This window comes from Lutra lutra, chromosome 9, assembly GCF_902655055.1.
Source record: "Lutra lutra chromosome 9, mLutLut1.2, whole genome shotgun sequence".
Taxonomy (NCBI): domain Eukaryota; kingdom Metazoa; phylum Chordata; class Mammalia; order Carnivora; family Mustelidae; genus Lutra; species Lutra lutra.
In genome coordinates, this window is record NC_062286.1 from 50,372,311 (window position 1) to 50,390,748 (window position 18,438).

The 18,438-nt window shown below is 47.1% G+C and overlaps 1 protein-coding gene across 7 annotated transcripts in view; it reads left to right on the top strand.

Annotated features, from left to right (window-relative positions):
* SLC4A5 (solute carrier family 4 member 5) overlaps positions 1-18,438 on the top strand; it is a 107,546-nt gene that overhangs the window by 77,522 nt on the left and 11,586 nt on the right. For 6 of the 7 annotated variants that reach the window (XM_047745378.1, XM_047745382.1, XM_047745380.1 and 3 more), the window contains 6 exons: positions 3,166-3,227; positions 5,744-5,944; positions 10,380-10,493; positions 11,717-11,878; positions 12,684-12,862; positions 14,098-14,170. In XM_047745378.1, coding sequence (XP_047601334.1) covers positions 3,166-3,227; positions 5,744-5,944; positions 10,380-10,493; positions 11,717-11,878; positions 12,684-12,862; positions 14,098-14,170 — 791 coding nt within the window. The remainder of the gene's footprint in view (positions 1-3,165; positions 3,228-5,743; positions 5,945-10,379; positions 10,494-11,716; positions 11,879-12,683; positions 12,863-14,097; positions 14,171-18,438) is intronic. The other variant, XM_047745383.1, reaches the window with a different exon arrangement.

Genomic DNA, 18,438 nt, shown 5'->3' on the forward strand with positions numbered 1-18,438 from the left:
GAGGTCCAGAGACCACCTAAGGTCACATTGAACCTCAGTTTCCCTAGCTATGAAGGAGGGATAACAATGCTGGCCCTACCAGTCTCATGTGTGAGGCTTTCAAATCTATGCCCAGATCAGAACAGAGTTTGACACAGTAGACTTCGTGTTGTTTAGCACTCTAATGCATGTTATTGATAAAAGATTGATCATAAGTCAATCAAAAATATTTACTGTGCCATCACTGTGCACCCAGCTTTAGACTAGGCCTCATGGGGAGGAAGATATTCTGACCTCAGAGAGTATAGTTTTAGTTATATCCTCTCTCCCTCTTTCACTGCACTAGTTTTGTAAAGAAGTCTAGACTTAAATTTTTTCTATCATTAACTTAGAGTTATTTCATTAAAATCTAAAAATACGTGAAGCTAACGTTTCTCTCGACCCAGAACATGTTGCTTGCCCAGGGGTGGAGGAGATCCTACCTGCAGGCCCTTTTCATTCTGTCCTGGAGTGAATCTCTCCTCTGTGGCTTGGGCCCCATCAGGGCACTCCCATTTGCTGCTTGTGCCCATTGGATGGTGGTTTTGTTGCACTGACTGAACAAAAATGTTCCCACAAACATGGCTTTTGGAAGTCCATGGCCTTGATCTCTTTTAGAAACAGTCCTAATTCTGGGGTCATATGTAGCACTTTGGTCATTCTGAGAATCATCTGTCTGCAGGAGAAACCAAACATAGACATGTCCTAAGAACAGGGGATGTAGGAGCATAAAAGGTTGGAATTGATGGCCATAAGAAAATCTACTTGCCTCCAAACAGCGCCTCCTCTGGCCTTGCCCAGTTGTCTGATGTCACCTCATGATTCTGGGTCAGTCTATTGCCATGGTTCTCAAAGTGTGGTCCCCAGAAGCAGCCTTAACACCTCTGGGAACTTGTTAGAAATACAAATTCTTGGGCCTCACCCCGAACCTGCTAATCAGAAACTCTGGGGTAGGACCAGCTGTACAGTAAGAAACCTTCCAGGTGATTCTGATGCATGCCTAAGTTTGAGAACCATTGCTTCATTGAACTATTAATTAGTGATACATAGCCATTATTAGCCACTAACCCTGGTAAGATTAGATTTTCAGTTTCTTCACCAAGAGTAAAGGAACTGAAATCAGGACACTTTAGTTTTGATTAGAATATGAAAGGAAAGTTCTCAACAACAGGAGTTGGGCAAGGGGGGAACTAAGTGCAGAGTGTTTCTTTCCCAGTCTGTGGGCCACTTGCTTACAAAATGTTCCACGTTCCTAGCTTTTCTGCAAAGCCCTATCTGGGCAAGACACCCTCTCAGTCTTCCCCACTCTTCATCCTAAGAGCTCGTTGTGCGGGGGTGCTCTTTTTAAAATTAATCTTGTTTCCATTGTAACTGGTTTGTATTCTATTTATGGATGCTGCACACACTGACTTGGCTGCTTTCAATCCCAAGTGAGTACCACTTTGTAAACACTAGCATTTAAAAATATTTGATACTTGGACCCTTTCTGGAATTTTCCATGTTCTATTTTATCCTTCTTCATCTCGAAGTGACTTTCAGATAAACCCTACCCAATATAAGAAATGGCTAAGCCGAAGCACAAGACATCAAAGGAGTGTCTGGTCTGATAAGCTTGGGCAATGGAAAGGCGCCTGAACACTCAGGCTCAGACATTAGCCCCGAGTCCAACTCTAGTGTTTGTGTGGCCCTGAGTTAGCCTTCTCGCCCACTTTCTCTGCTCTGTTGTTAACTGTGCATCATGTTCTCTTGGTCAGCATTGTGAGGGAAGACAGCGGGTGTCCTGATTTCTGTTAGTGAAGCTCTCTTCAGAATAATCATAACAAACCTCTAGTTTGTAGAACTTTCAGGGATATTCTGCCCTGGGTCAAGACAGAATTCCTTAGTGGCTCCCAGCCCCAACTGCCCCAGAAGTGGGCAACACAGAGGGGCCCTGTGATCACCTCCATTCCATGACAGCTTGTTGGAAGTTGAAGGAACCTTCAGGAATATCCTCTGCTTCGCTCTGGGTTCCTAACCAACCGTGGGCGGCCAGCAGGAACCACATGGCTTGCACTGCATTTCAGATTTACTGCTGGCCAACTGGCTAGCGGGCCTCCTCCCTCCCTCCCCAAACCTGCTGCATTGGAATTACTTAATGAGCCTTCACTTGGAGAAGAAAGGCAAGGAGGACCTGGCCCTTCTCCACCATGCAGTGCAGGAGCAAGAGAGAAGGCAAACGGCAGCCTCCAAGGCCTGCCTTTTTAATGAATGGCTACATGCCGCAGGAAGGGAATTAACAGCTCTCAATTCTTCCCATGGCCTATGATGGGAACCCTTATATGCTCCACTTACAGTGCAGAACACGAGGCTGGGTTAGGGGAGTGCCCAGACAAGGGATGTGTCAACAGCTCAGAGCAGCACCTCTGGGTTCTGATTCTCCTTCAGGTCCCAGAATTCGGTTTAATGTTCCACAGCATGCATTCAGGGGCAGGTTAGAAAATTTAATAGCAAAGCCAATGCATTCTTACAGTTGACCTACAAAAAGCACATGTGGACAGAAATGGGGAGAGAAGGGCAGCATGTATGAAGGGACACTCGCTGTGGAGAGCTTGGAGACATCCAGGCTGGGCCAGCTCCCTGGGGTGGATCAGGACTCCTGCAAGCCACAGCTGTTTGACTGTGGGCTGTGGGCAGGTGACTTAACCTCTTTGGGCTTCCGTGACCTCATCTTTAAAAAGGGGGAGATGACTTGGGAATTTAGGAACTTGGCCAGATGATGTGTGTACATTTTGGCATAGCGTGTGACGTAGAGTAAGTCCTTTGAAAATGTCTGAGAGCACAGACATGGATTGAGGTGCTGGTAGGGATTCACAAGGCCCATTATCCACCAGCTTGTGTCCGCACTATGTTGTGGTGGCAGATTCCTTACTTTGGTATTTAAAGCCAGCCCTTCCAGGTCAGGCAGGAGCTGTCCCAGACTAGCCCAGTGGTTCTGTCCGAGCACCCCTGTCCTCACTGGGTCAGGGCGCAATGAGCTGCCCTCACAAGGGAAGCCACTCCTGGGCTCCGAGCAAGGGTGGGAGATGGAAGAGGTGGGGGCCTGGTGTTGGCCATGGGCTCCCAACCCTGCAGCTGCTGACCAGTCCCGTGTCCTGTGCTCATCCACAGTGAATACAACCGTGTTCAATGCTTCAGCCCTGCTGACACCTGCAAACACCAACACTTCTCTGGTAAGTCCTCTCCTCTTACTCAGACGTTCGAGGGCTTTTGCTTGTGGGGAGAGTGGGAGAGGTTGGGAAACAGAGGCCCTTTTATGGACAGCCAGACTTTGCCACACTCAGTCCCAGCTGCACATCAGGGTCACCTGTGAGCTGTGTAAATGCAGACTTTTATTGTAAATGTATACAGCCAAAACCTCCCCTTTAAAACATGCCTCATCCTATTAAATCCATGTGCATAAATACCACACACATGAAGGGGAGGTAGAAGGGAGGAATGGTAGGTAGGGCCACACAACAGTATAAACAGTTTCCCAGCCGGCTTTCTACTTCTTCCTTACCTTTCCACCTAGCATCTCCAACTCCCACCTAACAGTGCCACTCCCCAGTCCCAGAAAGGTTATTAATTCTACCCCCCCAACCCGCTTCGCTGGATCTGCTCCGTCCTATGTGTGCACGAGTCTCCATCCGGTCTGGTCTGCCTCTCCCCACAATGATGGGCAGTGGACCTCGGGAGAGGGGCCCGGCCTGAGTGGCTCCAAGGGTGGAGCAACAGCAGGAGGTGGGTCCAACAGTGGTCCAACAGCAGGAGACGAGCAGCTCCTGGTAGGCTTTGGGGGAGATCTTGGGACTTTCTGTGTCGCTGAGCTTGCTCCCTCCATCACTCCTGCAGAGGTGGCCAACCACTTGGTTGGCAACTTTACCTAAGGTCTTTCAAATATCTGATTTTGAGGGAGGAAGAATGGATTCAGCCAGGGCCTGAGCCTGGATACTTGCTATGTGTGAGGTGCTGTGTGTACTCTGAGGGCCAAAAAGACAAAAAAACAGATATGGCTCCTGCCTGCCCTCCAACTTGTGTGTGATGTACGTGTGGGGATGAACATGAAGGCTAATGAGACAGCAGAAGCAGAACATGTCATTTGTCAAGTATAGGCCAAACGTGTCCTTCTAGCCATGGAGACAGGAGGCACCCTGCAAACTGGGAGGAAAGCCTCAGAAAGTGGAATATGATCTGGTCTGGAAGGTCAGGAAAGTTGGTTCCCTAGAGAGAGCCACATTCCAGGCCAGGGACCAGCCCAGACAGAAGGGCAGACAAGGAAAACACAAAAGCTGTCCTGAGGACAGTGAGTGGGCCCGCCCGGCCAAGACAGCAGGAGCGCGTGGCAGCGCCCAGGGGAAGCACAAGAGATGAGCTGGGAGAGAGATATGGGGCCGGCCCAGTGGGGCAGTGGAAGCACACTGCCTGGCCGGGGGCAGCTTGGATAGCTTCAGTGACTGAGAGAGGTCTTGGCATTTAGCAGATGTCTTGCAAATCTGGACTTTTCTCTTCATGTGGTATTTTCTGATCCTGGGCTTTCCCACTCTATAGCAGTCTCACACTGCCAAGAGGGTGAGAGCTGATCTGGCAAGGCCCCTTAAGGCCTCAGCTCCAGAACCTGCTCAAAGCCACTTTCTCCCCATTCCATTGGTCTGAGCGGACCCAGGGCCAGGCCAGATTCAAAAGGGTGGAGAGATAGACTTCACTTTTTGATGGGAGAACTGTTGGTGTCACATGGCAAAGGAGTATGGACACAGGGAGGCCTGATTCATTGGAAACCACGATTACTTCAAAGTCCCACATTCCTCTTAATGCAAAGATTCATTACAGGTGGTTACAGATACCTGTTTACTTCATTTTGCAGGTTCCTGAATATTTACACAGTAATTTTTTTTAAGATTTCACTTATCTGACAGGTAGAGATCACAAGTAGGCAGAGAGGCAGGCAGAGGGGGGTGGGGGAAGCAGGTTCCCCACTGAGCAGAGAGCCTGATGCGGGGCTCGATCCCAGGACCCTGGGATCATGACCTGAGCCGAAGGCAGAGGCTTTAACCCACTGAGCCACCCAGGCGCCCCTACACAGTAATTTTTTAAAATATATATTAAATTTTATTATAAATTACCCTGCTTTTATTATACTTAGAAACATATGTATATGAACAGGTATGTGTGTATACACATGTATGTCTACATATTCATTCATATACATACAGATATATGTATGTGTATATATGCGTGTGTTTCTGTATATGTAATTGTTTTGTGTACCCTGGATTTTAGGCATCTAGACATGAAAAGGGGAAGTGACTGACCTAAGAGAGATCTGACAAGGGTGAAATACATGAAAAGGTGTGCACAGGGGAAGGAAAAGGAAGAATAAATGTGACCTGCTCCAGGGAAGAGATCCATAGCTGACTGAGTTGGTAGCCAAACCTGCTGCAGGAGAGGGCGTCCCAACCTCTGAGCTACTTCTCCTGGCTAACTCAGCAGTGCATCCTAGAACACACTGAAGAAACACATGTCAGCTCCTAATCTTCCCAGGGGCCCTGCTGTTTGTTGTTCCTTAACATAGCCTTTCTCCGGGAACATAATTCTGTTGCTGGGCCCCATGGAGGATGGGAGGGGTATGTGGGCTGCCTGAGGGAGGCAAGGATACAGCTGACTTCCCAGGAAGGCCCTGACCCTTTCTCTCCCATGCTTTGTCTCCAAGTACAACCCCCTTAACCTCACAGCACTGGACTGGTCTCTGCTGAGCAAGAAGGAATGTCTGAACTACGGTGGGCAGCTGCTCGGGAATTCCTGCCAGTTCATCCCAGACCTGGCACTCATGTCCTTCATCCTTTTCTTCGGGACGTACTCCATGACCCTGACCCTGAAGAAGTTCAAATCCAGCCGCTATTTCCCTACCAAGGTAAGCTCACTGTGCAGTGAGGAAGGGGCCTACAGTTAGGCAGTTCACAAGGAAGCCTCATTGAGTCTCCCTGTGAGGGTTCTGGCCCCGATAGGATGGACACCACCACATTAGCACTGGCTCACATACTGGGATTTTTCAAGTTAAGAGCACAGACTCGGAATCAGAGAGAAGTGAGTTCCCTTGTTGTCAAGCCCCTTGGCAACACTTGGTATTGTAAGCCTTTTATCTTTGATCTTTCTGTGTAGTAGTATCTCATTGTGTTGTTAAAATTTTCATTTCCCCAATGACTAATGACTTTGAAAGTCTTGTGTGTTTATTGGCCACATAGCCATTTGAATTTCTTAATGGAAGTGCCTATTCAAATCTCTCACACATTTTCTTTTCTTTTCTTTTCTTTTTTTTAAAGGTTTTATTTATTTTATTTAACAGAGATCACAAGCAGGCAGAGAGGCAGGCAGAGAGAGAGAAAGGAGGAAGCAGGTTCCCTGTCGAGCAGAGAGCCCGATTCGGGGCTCTATCCCAGGACCCTGGGATCATGACCTGAGCCGAAAGGGAGAGGCTTCAACCCACTGAGCCACCCAGGCGCCCCTCTCACACATTTTCTATTGGGCAATCTATCTTTTTCTTTCTGATTTGCAAGAGTTCTATACATATTCTGGGTAGAAACCCTTTTGTGATCATATGTGTCACAAATATCTTCTCTTATATGACTGAACTTTTTATTTCTTTATGGTAGCTTTTGACTAATATAAATTCTTAGCTTTATTATAATTAAATATATCAGAATTTTCTTCAAGGAAAATATTGGACAGAAAATATTCTCCTGTTATCTTCTAAAAGCATCATTTTTCTCCTTTTGTGTTCTATCAAAATCAATTTTGACATACAGGGTGAGATAGTGTTTCTTTTTATATGTATATAAATAGCACTTTTTGAAAAAGACCATCTTTTCCACTGCTCTGCAATACTTCCTTTGCCAGATGTCAAATATTCACATATGATGGGGTGTGTTTCTAGGTTCTTTATTCTGCTTCACTGGTTTACTTGTCTGCCAGTGTCACAGTCTTCATTTGTATGGCTCTTAAGTCTGTACGTCTTATGGACCAAACTCTCCCTCTTTATCCTTCTTTCCCAAGAATCATCTTAAATTTTATTAAATAAGAATTTGTTGGAATTTTGATAGGATTATTTGACCCTAAATGTCAATTTGGAGAGGATTGCCACCTTTTACATTTGAAGTCCTCTGATCCATGAATACTGCATGCTTCACAACTTATTTGGGTCTTTTTTTCTCTCCATAATTTTCTTCAGGTTTTGGCCTTAAGCTCTTGCACACTTTTTATTAGAATATTCCTAAATACTTTATTCTTTTATGCTATTAAAATGCTAAATACTAATATGAATTGCATTTTCTTTTCTGTGGTGAGAATAAAACATTAATTAATCAAAACAGCACTTGCATATATGAGCAATAGCTGTGCCATAGAGTCGGGTGCTCGGAAGAATTTTAGCAACACTCTCCCACCATAAATCCTATGAGCACTCTCCTAAAGTCATCTTTTTAAAGTTTATTTACTCTTAGTGATCTCTACACCCAAAGTGGGATCAAAGTCATGACCCCAAGGTTGAGAGTCTCATGCTCTACTGAGTCACCAGGCATCCCTCTCCTATAGCCATCTTAAATAAATATTACTGCTCCTGCTACTACTACTACTACTACTACTACTACTACTACTACTATTACTACACCTGTTAATGATGATAAAATTGATAATAACTGAATTTTTCTCAATATTTCATAAAGACTAAATAAAAGACTCTTTAGGAAGTTTTGTAGTGTATGAGCTGTGGAAAAAATCCTGTGCTTGCCACACAAATGCATCGTCAAGACAAATTCCCTCCCTTCCTCGTTACTTCCAACCAGATCGTATCCAAGTCACCTCTTAACGTAAAAGATCTAGAGCATTGATTGCATCTGAGAATGTCTATTTCCTGGAGGATGAAATATAATTCACATAGCAGGAAATTCTTTTATCACCAACATTTTCCCCCTTAAATTCTTACAAATTGCTCTGTTGCCTCCTGAAATTTAGTGTTTCAGAGAAGAACGAGACAATACCATTTCACACCCATCTGGTAAAGATATGAAGGTCTTGGGACACCAAGTGTAGGAGGTGAAAAGCGAGTTGAGAGTGTAAATAGGCACAAGCAATGCAGAGAGCCGTTGGCACTGTCTGGTAGAGCTAAAGACGGCTGTGATTTTCTAGTGAGCATTTCCACTCCCAGAAATATACCCCAGAGAAATCCGCACATGTGTAAGAATGTTCAAAGAAGAATTGATTCTAAGGGGAAAACAAAGAAAATAATCTAAGTTTATCTATCAACAGAAGAATGAAGAAATAAATGGGAAATAATCATACATTTTTTAAAAGATTATTATTTATTTATTTGACAGAGCGAGATCACAAGCAGGCACAGAGGCAGGCAGAGAGAGAGGGAGAAGCAGGCTCCCTGATGAGCAGAGAGCCCAATGTGGGGCTTGATTCCAGGACCCTGAGATCATACCTGAGCCGAAGGCAGAGGCTTAACCCACTGAGCCACCCAGGCACCCAAAATAATCATACATTAAGCTACAGCACATACGCATGTAGACTACAGCTATATTGATCCACAAGGAAACAGCACCAACATAATGTTGAGCAAATAAAGCAAATTGCAGAAGATTACAAATAATATGAAACCATTTATGTAAAATTTTTAAAACATGCAAAAAATGCCATATTTTGTTTAGGGCTATGTACATATTTACTAAAAGTTTTAAGACATCATTGAAATAATGAAGTCCAAATTCAGAGCAGTGGATCTCTCTAGAGAGCAGAGACAGGGATGCCATAACTGGATCACAGAGAGGCATCAATTAAATGGGTGTATATTCATTTCTTACGACATGGGGAGTACACAGCTGTTTATCATATCCATCTTTAGGCTAGGTCGGACCACGCGAAATGGAGTGTATTAGACTGTTTTGCCCTACAAAAAATGGCAAATTCATATGGTTTAACTTAACAACTTTTGAGCTGAGTCCTGGGGATATTGCAGGAAAACCACTGGAAACCTGCACGCTGCTTGGCTTACATGATCACAGTAATATAAAGCTGTTACTGATTTTCAACTTTTAGAATCACCTCATAGATAAACCACAAAAGACATGTGGTCATGGAACAGAATGTGAGTGTTCTCAGCTTTGACAATGTAAAGATTCACAGGGAAGGGTCACAGAGGGAACAGAATGGGTGGGGTTGGTGGTGGGAAAGGAGGCAGCTAGCCACGCCACAGAGCATGCGAGTGGATGGCAAAGTCAGCAGAAAGAGAGGCTTCACTACATAGTGAAAGTACAAAGGAAAAACCCCTAGAAAGGGTTTGAAAATAACTCTCAAAGACTGGGACTGAGGAAGGGGCAGGAGGGCCAGTGCAAGTAAGCCAAATCTTTATTAGTAGAGCATGCTTTAAATTATTAAATCAAAATATAGAAGTATAGTGTATTAGATAATGACATGGAAGAAATCACCAGAACAACTAAAATCAAGCAGACATACGGGTACATCTGAAGTGAGGAAAGGTGAGGTGGGGGACTTGGCTTTCTACACCATGTGGGTTTTTTATTAATTATATATATTCTTTTAATAACAATTTTAAAGGGGAGTAGGGGGGTACAGGGAATGCATTCAGTGTGCCATCACCTGCCCCTGCCCTTCCTAACTTCTTTCCCTGCTGTTCTCTGGAAACTACTCTCTTTGAAGAGATCATAGAAAAGGCAACAGTGTGGACGTTGGTCAGAGGGCAAGGGGGGTGAGGTCACGAACCTGGCCTAGGATGGGCATCCCGAGACACAGGAGCAAGAGGTGAAGGACTTCTAGTGGACAGAAGGTCCGAGAGCAATCAGGGGTCCCCAGCAGAATCGGGGACCTCCCTCCCAGCCCAGGTGGCAGTGCAGCCCTCTCCCATACATTTTCAGGAGATAGGACTTCCTTTAGATCTAAGTTCAGCCTTGCCGTCACCGCCCTTTATGGGGGACTGAGCTCAGTCTGTCACACCAGAAAATGTTTTCAGCAGTGGCACCATGCCACATGACTAATAACAGTTCCCACATTCGCTCACCTATGCCAAGCCCTCTGAGTGTGTTATAGTTGTTCACTTATGTCTATGGACGAGGTGCTATCATTATGTCCATTTCACAGATTAAGAAACTGAGGCACCAAGAGATATCGTGCTTCCCCAATGTCACACAGCTGGCAAGGGCAGAGCCAGGATTCTCAGTCTGCTGACACCGAAGCCCGAGTTCTTACCCGTGCTCCTCATGCTGGCAGGGAAGGACTGAGCCCTTGGGGAGGAGGGCAGGGGCTTCCCTTACCTACACATCTCCCTCCTGCAGGTCCGGGCCCTGGTAGCCGACTTTTCCATTATCTTCTCCATCCTGCTGTTCTGTGGAATCGATGCCTGCTTCGGCCTGGCGACCCCCAAGCTGCACGTGCCCAGCGTCATCAAGGTTTGCCCCTGGCCCCTGCTCTGGGCGTTAGCCCGGCCTGCCCACCAGCTGTAGTTCCTTTCCCCTCTAGACTGATCAAACTTCCATAGACTCTCAGCCAAGCAACCTGGGAGTTTCTCTGGGTATGCTCCACCCTTCCTTCACAAAGCCTCCCAGCGGGAGGTCCCTTCACGTGGGAGGTTGGGGGCATATTCACAGTGAAATCCTGCTGTGGAGTCATGGAGTGGGGAGGTGCTGAAACCCCTGCTCCAGCCCAGCAGCAGTCCCCTGATTTCCACTTACGGGGCTCTGATCCCTGGGCTCCAGCTGTCTTTAAGTGGGGTCACCGGGGGTCTGTTGAAAATGATCCCTTAGAATACTGATTCTCAAAATGTGGTCCCCAGACTAACATCACACCATCACCTGAGAACTTGCTAGGAAAGCCAGCTGCTCAGCCCCACCCCAGAACTGTGGAATCAGAAGGTCCAGGGATGGAGCCTGGAGTTCTGCATTTTAATAAGCTCCACCCCCCTCCTGGAAAGGGCCCACCAAGTTGGAGAATCACCCCATTGGTGCTGGTGCTGTTTGCTCAGAGGGAAGCTCAGGCTCGGCTCCCTCCCTAGGAGCACCAGCCACCTACCCTGGGTGTAGAGGTGCAGGTTCTAGAATTCACTCTCCCTGCCTTTGAGGGCTTGACCCCCTCATGATTCCTTCAGGGTTCTCCTAAGGAACTTAAACACAAAAAGTACCTCTTGCTCTTAAATGAAACCAAAGATGGATTTCAGCCCAGCTCCTGCACAGATAATCCCTTGTCCTAATGTGCAAGTCTGAATTAATGTTTTACAGAGCATCCTATAATGCTCCCCAGACAGGTGACTCAGAGGAGAGGCAGAAGGGTCTGGCACTGCGCCCATCAAATTCCTGATTCTTGCCTGTTGGGCCTCATTCCTGTTTCTTGTTACTTCTCAGTTAGTGACTGCACACTCCCTGCCTGCAGCCCAGGCTCTCACCTCCCCATTCCCCACCAGCCCAGGGAGCTGCCCCCAATGCTCCTAGTGCAGCAAACGCCATCCCTTCCCAAGTCTGTCTGCGTCTGTGGTCCGTTTACAGTTGCAGGTACCCAACATCTTGAAGGGAAAAGATTGTACTCAAGAAGCACTCCACGTGGGGGAGTGGGGCCCCAGGCAGCAAGTGCACTGGGACAAGGGAGAGAGGAAAGGGCTGTTTCCATTTGCTCCGCTCAGCCCACGCGGCCTGACCGAGGCTGGTTCGTGGCCCCCTTTGGGAAGAACCCATGGTGGGTGTACCTGGCGAGCGTCCTGCCCGCCCTGCTGGTGACCATCCTGATCTTCATGGACCAGCAGATCACCGCCGTCATAGTCAACCGGAAGGAGAATAAGCTGAGGGTAAGGCGGCTGCTGGGAGGAGGAGCACAACCTCTTTCTTCCTGCAAAGTCAGAAGGAACAAAGAAGGGAGATGGTGCTTCTGTCAAAATGTGGGCCATTTATAAAGCAAGATGTGAGGTCAGAAGTCTGGGGTTCTGGTGTGTGTGGGGGCGGGGGAAGGGGGGATGTGACCTCCAGATGCGGGTAAGGCTGCCAGGACCAGAGTGATTATCCAAGGACCAGGACGAAACCCAGGGTGGGCCCCCAGGCACAGATTCCTTGCTTCTTCCAAAATGACCTTCCAGCTCTGTGCCTCCTGACCAAGCACTTGGGAGTCCAAGTAGATCTGGGATTTTGACCCAGAACCATGAGGCTGAGGAAAGTCCTTAGCCCTTCTGGTCCCTTCCTCTGGGTTTGAGGAGATTTGAACTACCCTGTCCTCATCCCAATCTAGACTACTCTGAGCTTGGTCTAGAGCCTGCCCAGCCAAGACCCCTTGTTCAAGAATTGCAGAGAGATTGTGGCCACTGGTAGGAGCCCTGCTTCCCAAGGACTCAAGCCCAGGGCCTCTACAAGCCTGAACAACCCTCTCCTCCATTTCCTGTGTCCCTTCCCTAGCTCAGCAAACCATGGGGTTGGTGATGCCTGAGCATCTCAGGCTAGTGACAGCCCAAGAGTCCCTAATGAAGGCCAAGGGAAGCCTTTGAACCTGGTTCCACAAAATGGCTGCTCTGGGGGAGATTTGGATCTTCCTCCCCCTCAGACCAACAGGTGGTCTGGTGCAGACTCTCTGGATAGCTTCTCCTCTCCCCCTGCCCCATACAGAAGGCTGCCGGCTACCATCTGGACCTGTTCTGGGTGGGTGTCCTCATGGCCCTGTGCTCCTTCATGGGGCTCCCCTGGTATGTGGCGGCCACTGTCATCTCCATCGCCCACATCGACAGCCTCAAGATGGAGACAGAGACCAGTGCCCCTGGGGAGCAGCCCCAGTTCCTGGGAGTCAGGTAGGTGGGGAGCCGTGACTGGGGACCGCCTGAGCTGGGGTCTGTTTAGGTTGGGAGAAGGGAAGCAGGTTTTTCTTACCATCAAGTTATCTGGGCAAAAAGGTCCCCTGTTCTGCAGCCCAGGAACAGTGAGGATAGGAGTGATATTTCTAAGGGAGAGGGAGGGAGACAAAAATTCAGTTCTAAGTGGTGCTTTTTCAGTGATGGAATGCAAGCAGTGCACCACCACCGCCTAGGTGCACATGACCTCTCACCTGCAGGGGCTACTCAGTGTCCCCACAGCCCCCTCTGACCCATCCTTTTGTCTCCTCTTCCTCAAGACTCCCCACCCCCAACGTCCCCCAACCCCTCCTGTGGGTGCAGGTCCTCCCCAGTCTCCATGCTTCCAGGCAGTCTTCCCAGCCCCCCCGCCCCCGCTCCCTAGACGGTGGCCCATGACCCATCACCTCCACGCCCTCCTCAGTCTCCTCTCATGCCCATTCCACTCCCTTGCCTGTTCCCAGTGGCCACGCATATCTTCCATCTCTTAGGGCCTCCAGGGTGAGCCCACACCAGATTCTGGCTGTCCAGAGAGCTTCTCTTCACTGCCTCAGGATACTTGGGCTACCCACCCTGCCCTGGGGGTGCCTTCTCTGGCCAGGGCAGGGTCCCCTCCTGGACTCCTGAGCCCAGAGGACTGGGCCTGAGCAGTCTGCCCCCAAGCCCCCAGCTCCCACCTGGATTGTTGCCTAGGCCTGGGCACTCCTGCCCCTCACGCCTGCTCTGCCAGCAGCTGGGCCCCCTCCCTCCGAGTCCTGTTAGTCAGGCCCCACAGACAAGGATCTTCCTGCCTAGAAGGGCAGGGCTCATAAGCAGTGCACATTCCCATTTCAGCCTCACAATTCCCTAGGCAGCTACCACTCACTCTCTTGCTTCTACCAAGGCTGAAGACATTTAGGGCCTCGCCTGATGCCACGCAACCAAGCTTGAGGTCAGTCTGGCTCCAGCGCCTCTGCTGTTAGTCACTGCCCTGGACACCCTCCCAAACGCCCCTCCAGCTGCCTCGGTCAGGATTCCTTCTCCTCCCGTGTGCCAGTCAGCTGGGCCTCAGGCAGCGGATGTACTCCCTGAAATTGGGAACAGGGCAGAGGCCAGGGCATGGTCACAGCCATTAGATGCACACACAGGGCCAGAGGGCTAGAATGGGCAGGGAGCCTCTCCCAGTACCCCCCTGACCGTGTGCCCTTGTCTGCCAGGGAGCAAAGAGTGACTGGCACCATCGTCTTCATCCTGACGGGCATCTCTGTCTTCCTGGCTCCCATCCTGAAGGTGAGGCTCTGCACCCTCCACTAGGGCCCTGTCCCCCTAAGAAACACTGGCCGATGCCTCAGAGGTGGGGAGAGGGTCTCCACATGCACCTTCAAGAGGCAGGACCCAAGGAGATGTTTCATCACCATCCTTGTTTTCTGGAACATTACATCACTTATCAGCACTAGACAATCCTCACTGCTCTTTTCCACTCCTCCCAGGGTCTATCCTCCCTTTTCTGGAGATGCTCCTCCTTCAGAAAGTTTGGCCAAGTCCCATCCTGGTTTTGTTTGGTTTTGTTTTAAGATTTTATTTATTTATTTGTCAGAGAGAGAGAGAAAGTACGTGCACACACAAGCAGGGAGAGCTGCCGGCAGAGGGAGAAGCAGGCTGCCCGCTGAGCAAGGAGCCCCATGCAGGACTCGATCCCACAACCCTGGGATCATGACCTGAGCAGAAGGCAGACGCTTAACCGACTGAGCCCCGCAAGGTGTCCTTGGCCAAGTTCCATCCTTGCTTAGATCAGGAGCCTCCTGCCCTGGTTGTGTCTCCACATTGGGTTTTATGGCTCACTAGACCCCTCCTTGCTCACCCTTTTTCTGAAGTGTCAGACTTACAAGGGGAAGGCTTCTGTAGGTTTTCCTGTGCTCTGTTCTCTGCTCCTCTGTCCTGCATGTCCTGGGAACATAACTGGTTCCCCACCCCCACCCCCCACAGTTTGAAACTCCTTTTGGTCACATCCCCCAGTCCAACTGGAAGAGATGAAGTCAGACGAGACTACACCCAGAGTGGGCATCCGCGAACACTCTGCTTCTCTGTCTCTCCAGATCAGCCACTCACCTGCTGTGTTCAAGTTTGCTGCCATAACACAATACCGCAGACCAGGGCGCCTAAACAACACTTATTTTCTTACAGTTCTGGAGGCTAGAGGTTTCTGATCAAAGAGTAGCTAGCTTTGGTCTCTTCTGAAGCCAGATATGGGGAAATATTAATTATTACTCTGGCCATCATGGAAAACTTTCCGTGAGTCTGCAAGACTCCAGAGACTCTGATATTGTCTTTGTATTCAATGACAAAATGATTTGAAAAATCCTATCCCCCCCTCAAAAAAATTCTACCCATGTTCTTTTATAATAAGAGTAGAAAAAATATAACATCATTTTACTCACCACTAATTAATCTGTTTGATAAATTTTATAACAGAGAAGACCTATCTAGATTTTTGTTGATTTAGGATTTCTCATTTTTTTAAAGATTTTATTTATTTATTTGACAGACAGAGATCACAAGTAGGTAGAGAGGCAGGCAGAGAGAGAGGAAGGGAAGCAGGCTCCCTGCTGAGCAGAGAGCCCGATGCGGGACTCGATCCCAGGACCCTGAGATCATGACCTGAGCCGAAGGCAGCGGCTTAACCCACTGAGCCACCCAGGCGCCCCAGGATTTCTCATTTGATCGTATTAAAGTATATAGTGTATATATTTTCATTTTTTTATTTATATTTTTATATCTTTTTATAAAGATAGGCTTTCAGAGGAAGTCAGCAACTTTGCACACACTTCTTCAGTGACTGATTCCACCCAAAACTGCTTCTGGGAATGAGAGCTCAAGTGTCCTTGAGGCAGACCTTTCCCATCACAACCTGACAACTATCCAAATGTCTTCCTTCTTAACTAAGCAAAATAAAACCATTTCTAACAACAGCAACAGAAAAAAAGATTGGGTTTCAAAATTGTTAAGTGATTAAGGCATTATCACTAGCTGACGCTAGTACTAATTTTGACACTTGTACTAATTTGGTGAGATAACCAAAGATCTGCAAATTAGTGATGACAAAGCTAAAGATTGTCACTGATCTCCTAGCAGTAAAAATCATTGTGTCTAAGTCAGGACAACCATCCATTGAGAGAGAAATTTCATCCCTTACTGTTCAAAGTAGTAAGGCTAATTTTAGGCTAAAGGAAAGATATTTTGTATAGCCAGTTCAGGAAAAATATAACTTAACCCAGATCTGAGGTCCTAGATTTAATCCCAGCATTTATTTCCAATAAGAAAAATCTTCCAGGGTGCCTGGGTGGTTCAGTTGGTTAAGCATCTACCTCTGGCTCAGGTCATGATCCCGGGATTCTTGGATCAAAGCCCCTCCCCTGCTCAGTGGGAATCTGCTTCTCCTTCTCCCTTTGCCTCCCCCTTCACTTGTGCTCTCTCTCAAATAAATAAAAAAATCTTAAAAAAAATTATCCATAAAGCTTATTTACCTTTTTGCAACTGTATCATTTGCCCATGTCTGTCAAATTAGGCATAGCTGAGTACATACCAGATTCAGAGAACATATATTGGAGAGCTGTCTACCTAAGACATTAATTGAAGAACTTTAATTTTTTTAAGCTTTATTTATTGATTTGAGAGAGAGAGAGAGAGCAGCGTGGGGGAGAGACAGAGGGAGAGAATCCTCAAGCAGACTCCCTGCTGAGCATGAAGCCCATCGTGGGGCTCAATCCCAGGACCTTAACATCATGACCTGAGCCGAATCAAGGATTGGGCACTTAACCAACTGAGCCACTCAGGCACTCTTGGACCTTTAATTCTTGTTTATATAGCCAACAAGGGAGAGAGCTCTTTGGTGCCATAAATTTTAGAGGGTACAAATTGGATCCTAGTTATTAGTGTTTCTATTTTTATCAAGGTTTCTAAATCAATTCTCAACTACACCTTTATACCAGTTCCTCCAGTAGAATTCTGCTCTAGCACTTCTCAAATTTTAATGTGTATAAAAATCACCTTGGAGGGACACCTGGTTGGTTCAATCGATTAAGTATCTGACTCTTGATCTCAGCTCGGGTCTTGATCTCAGGGTCACAAGTTCAAGCCCAACATTGGGCGGTCAAAAAAAAATGATATACATATATATACATCTGTATTTCATATATATGAAAAAATATATGAAAAATTTATTTATCTGTATATATGTGAATATATATGTGTGTGTATGTGTATGTGTTTGTGTGTGTGTGTGTGTATGTATATATATATATATATATATATATATATATATATGAAAAAAATTACCTGGGAATCTTGTTAAAGAAAGATACTAATATAACACTGTATATTAACTATTCTGAAATTAGAATTAAAACTTAAAAAAAGATACTGATTCAGTAAGTATGGATAGAACCAAAATTCTGCATTTTTTTAAAAGATTTTATTTATTTATTTGACAGAGAGAGATCACAAGCAGGCAGAGAGGCAGGCAGAGAGAGAGGAGGAAGCAGGCTCCCTGCTGAGCAGAAAGCCCGATGCGGGGCTTGATTCCAGGACCCTGAGATCATGACCTGAGCCAAAGGCAGCGGCTTAACCCCCTGAGCCACCCAGGCGCCCCCCAAATTCTGCATTTTTAACAAGTTCACGGTCAATGCCAATGATGCCGGCCCAAAGGCCACACTTGGAGCAGTAAGGGATGAAGTCTCTCTCAGTGGATGGTTGTCCTGATTTAGACACTGTGATTTTTACTGCTAGAGGATCAGTGATAATCTTCAGCCCTGTCATCACCAATTTGCAAATCTTTGGTTATCTCGCCAAATGAGGACGTTGGAGGATGAGGTGGTCGAGTATCCGATGGGCAGCATGAACATCTTATCCACTCAGTTCTGCAAACCCCTGGTCCTTCTCAAGCCCTGAAGGGTTGTCCTGTTTTGTTTCATGTTTTGCTCCCACCTTGCCACTGTTCTTCAGGACTGTGGATTTCTGCATTCTGCCTCCAGGGAACCCCTGGCCATATGAAAAGCCCCCTCTTTGAGCCCCATGAGTTGTTCTCATGGTCTCAGCTTCAAGTCATATGGGAAGGCTGCAGTGTCCTTACATTTGTGGGACTGTGATCATTATCGACTCCTCCAACAGAGAGTAGAAATCTAACATTCGAGGCACCTTTTTTCTATTTTCTCTTTCATTACTGTTTGAAAAGGGCTTTCTGGGGGATCCAAGGGAGATTTGTATGGATTAATCTCCAATTCTAGGTCACAGCCCCATCACTTGTCAGTGTGATGTCATGGACCTTTGGGGTTTGCTGAGAACACTGCTTGAACCTGCAAATGACAAGACTAGAGATAATTTCCTAGGGTTAATGCATGACTTTTTGATCAGGCACTGGTAACTGCAAATTCTCTATGACTTAGTGCAGTTCCCCTCATCAGGTCCAAAGGGAAGTTTTTTTTTTTTTAATAATTAAAAAAAATTATAAACATTTTATGTATTATTAGCCCCAGGGGTACAGGTCTGTGAATCGCCTTCAC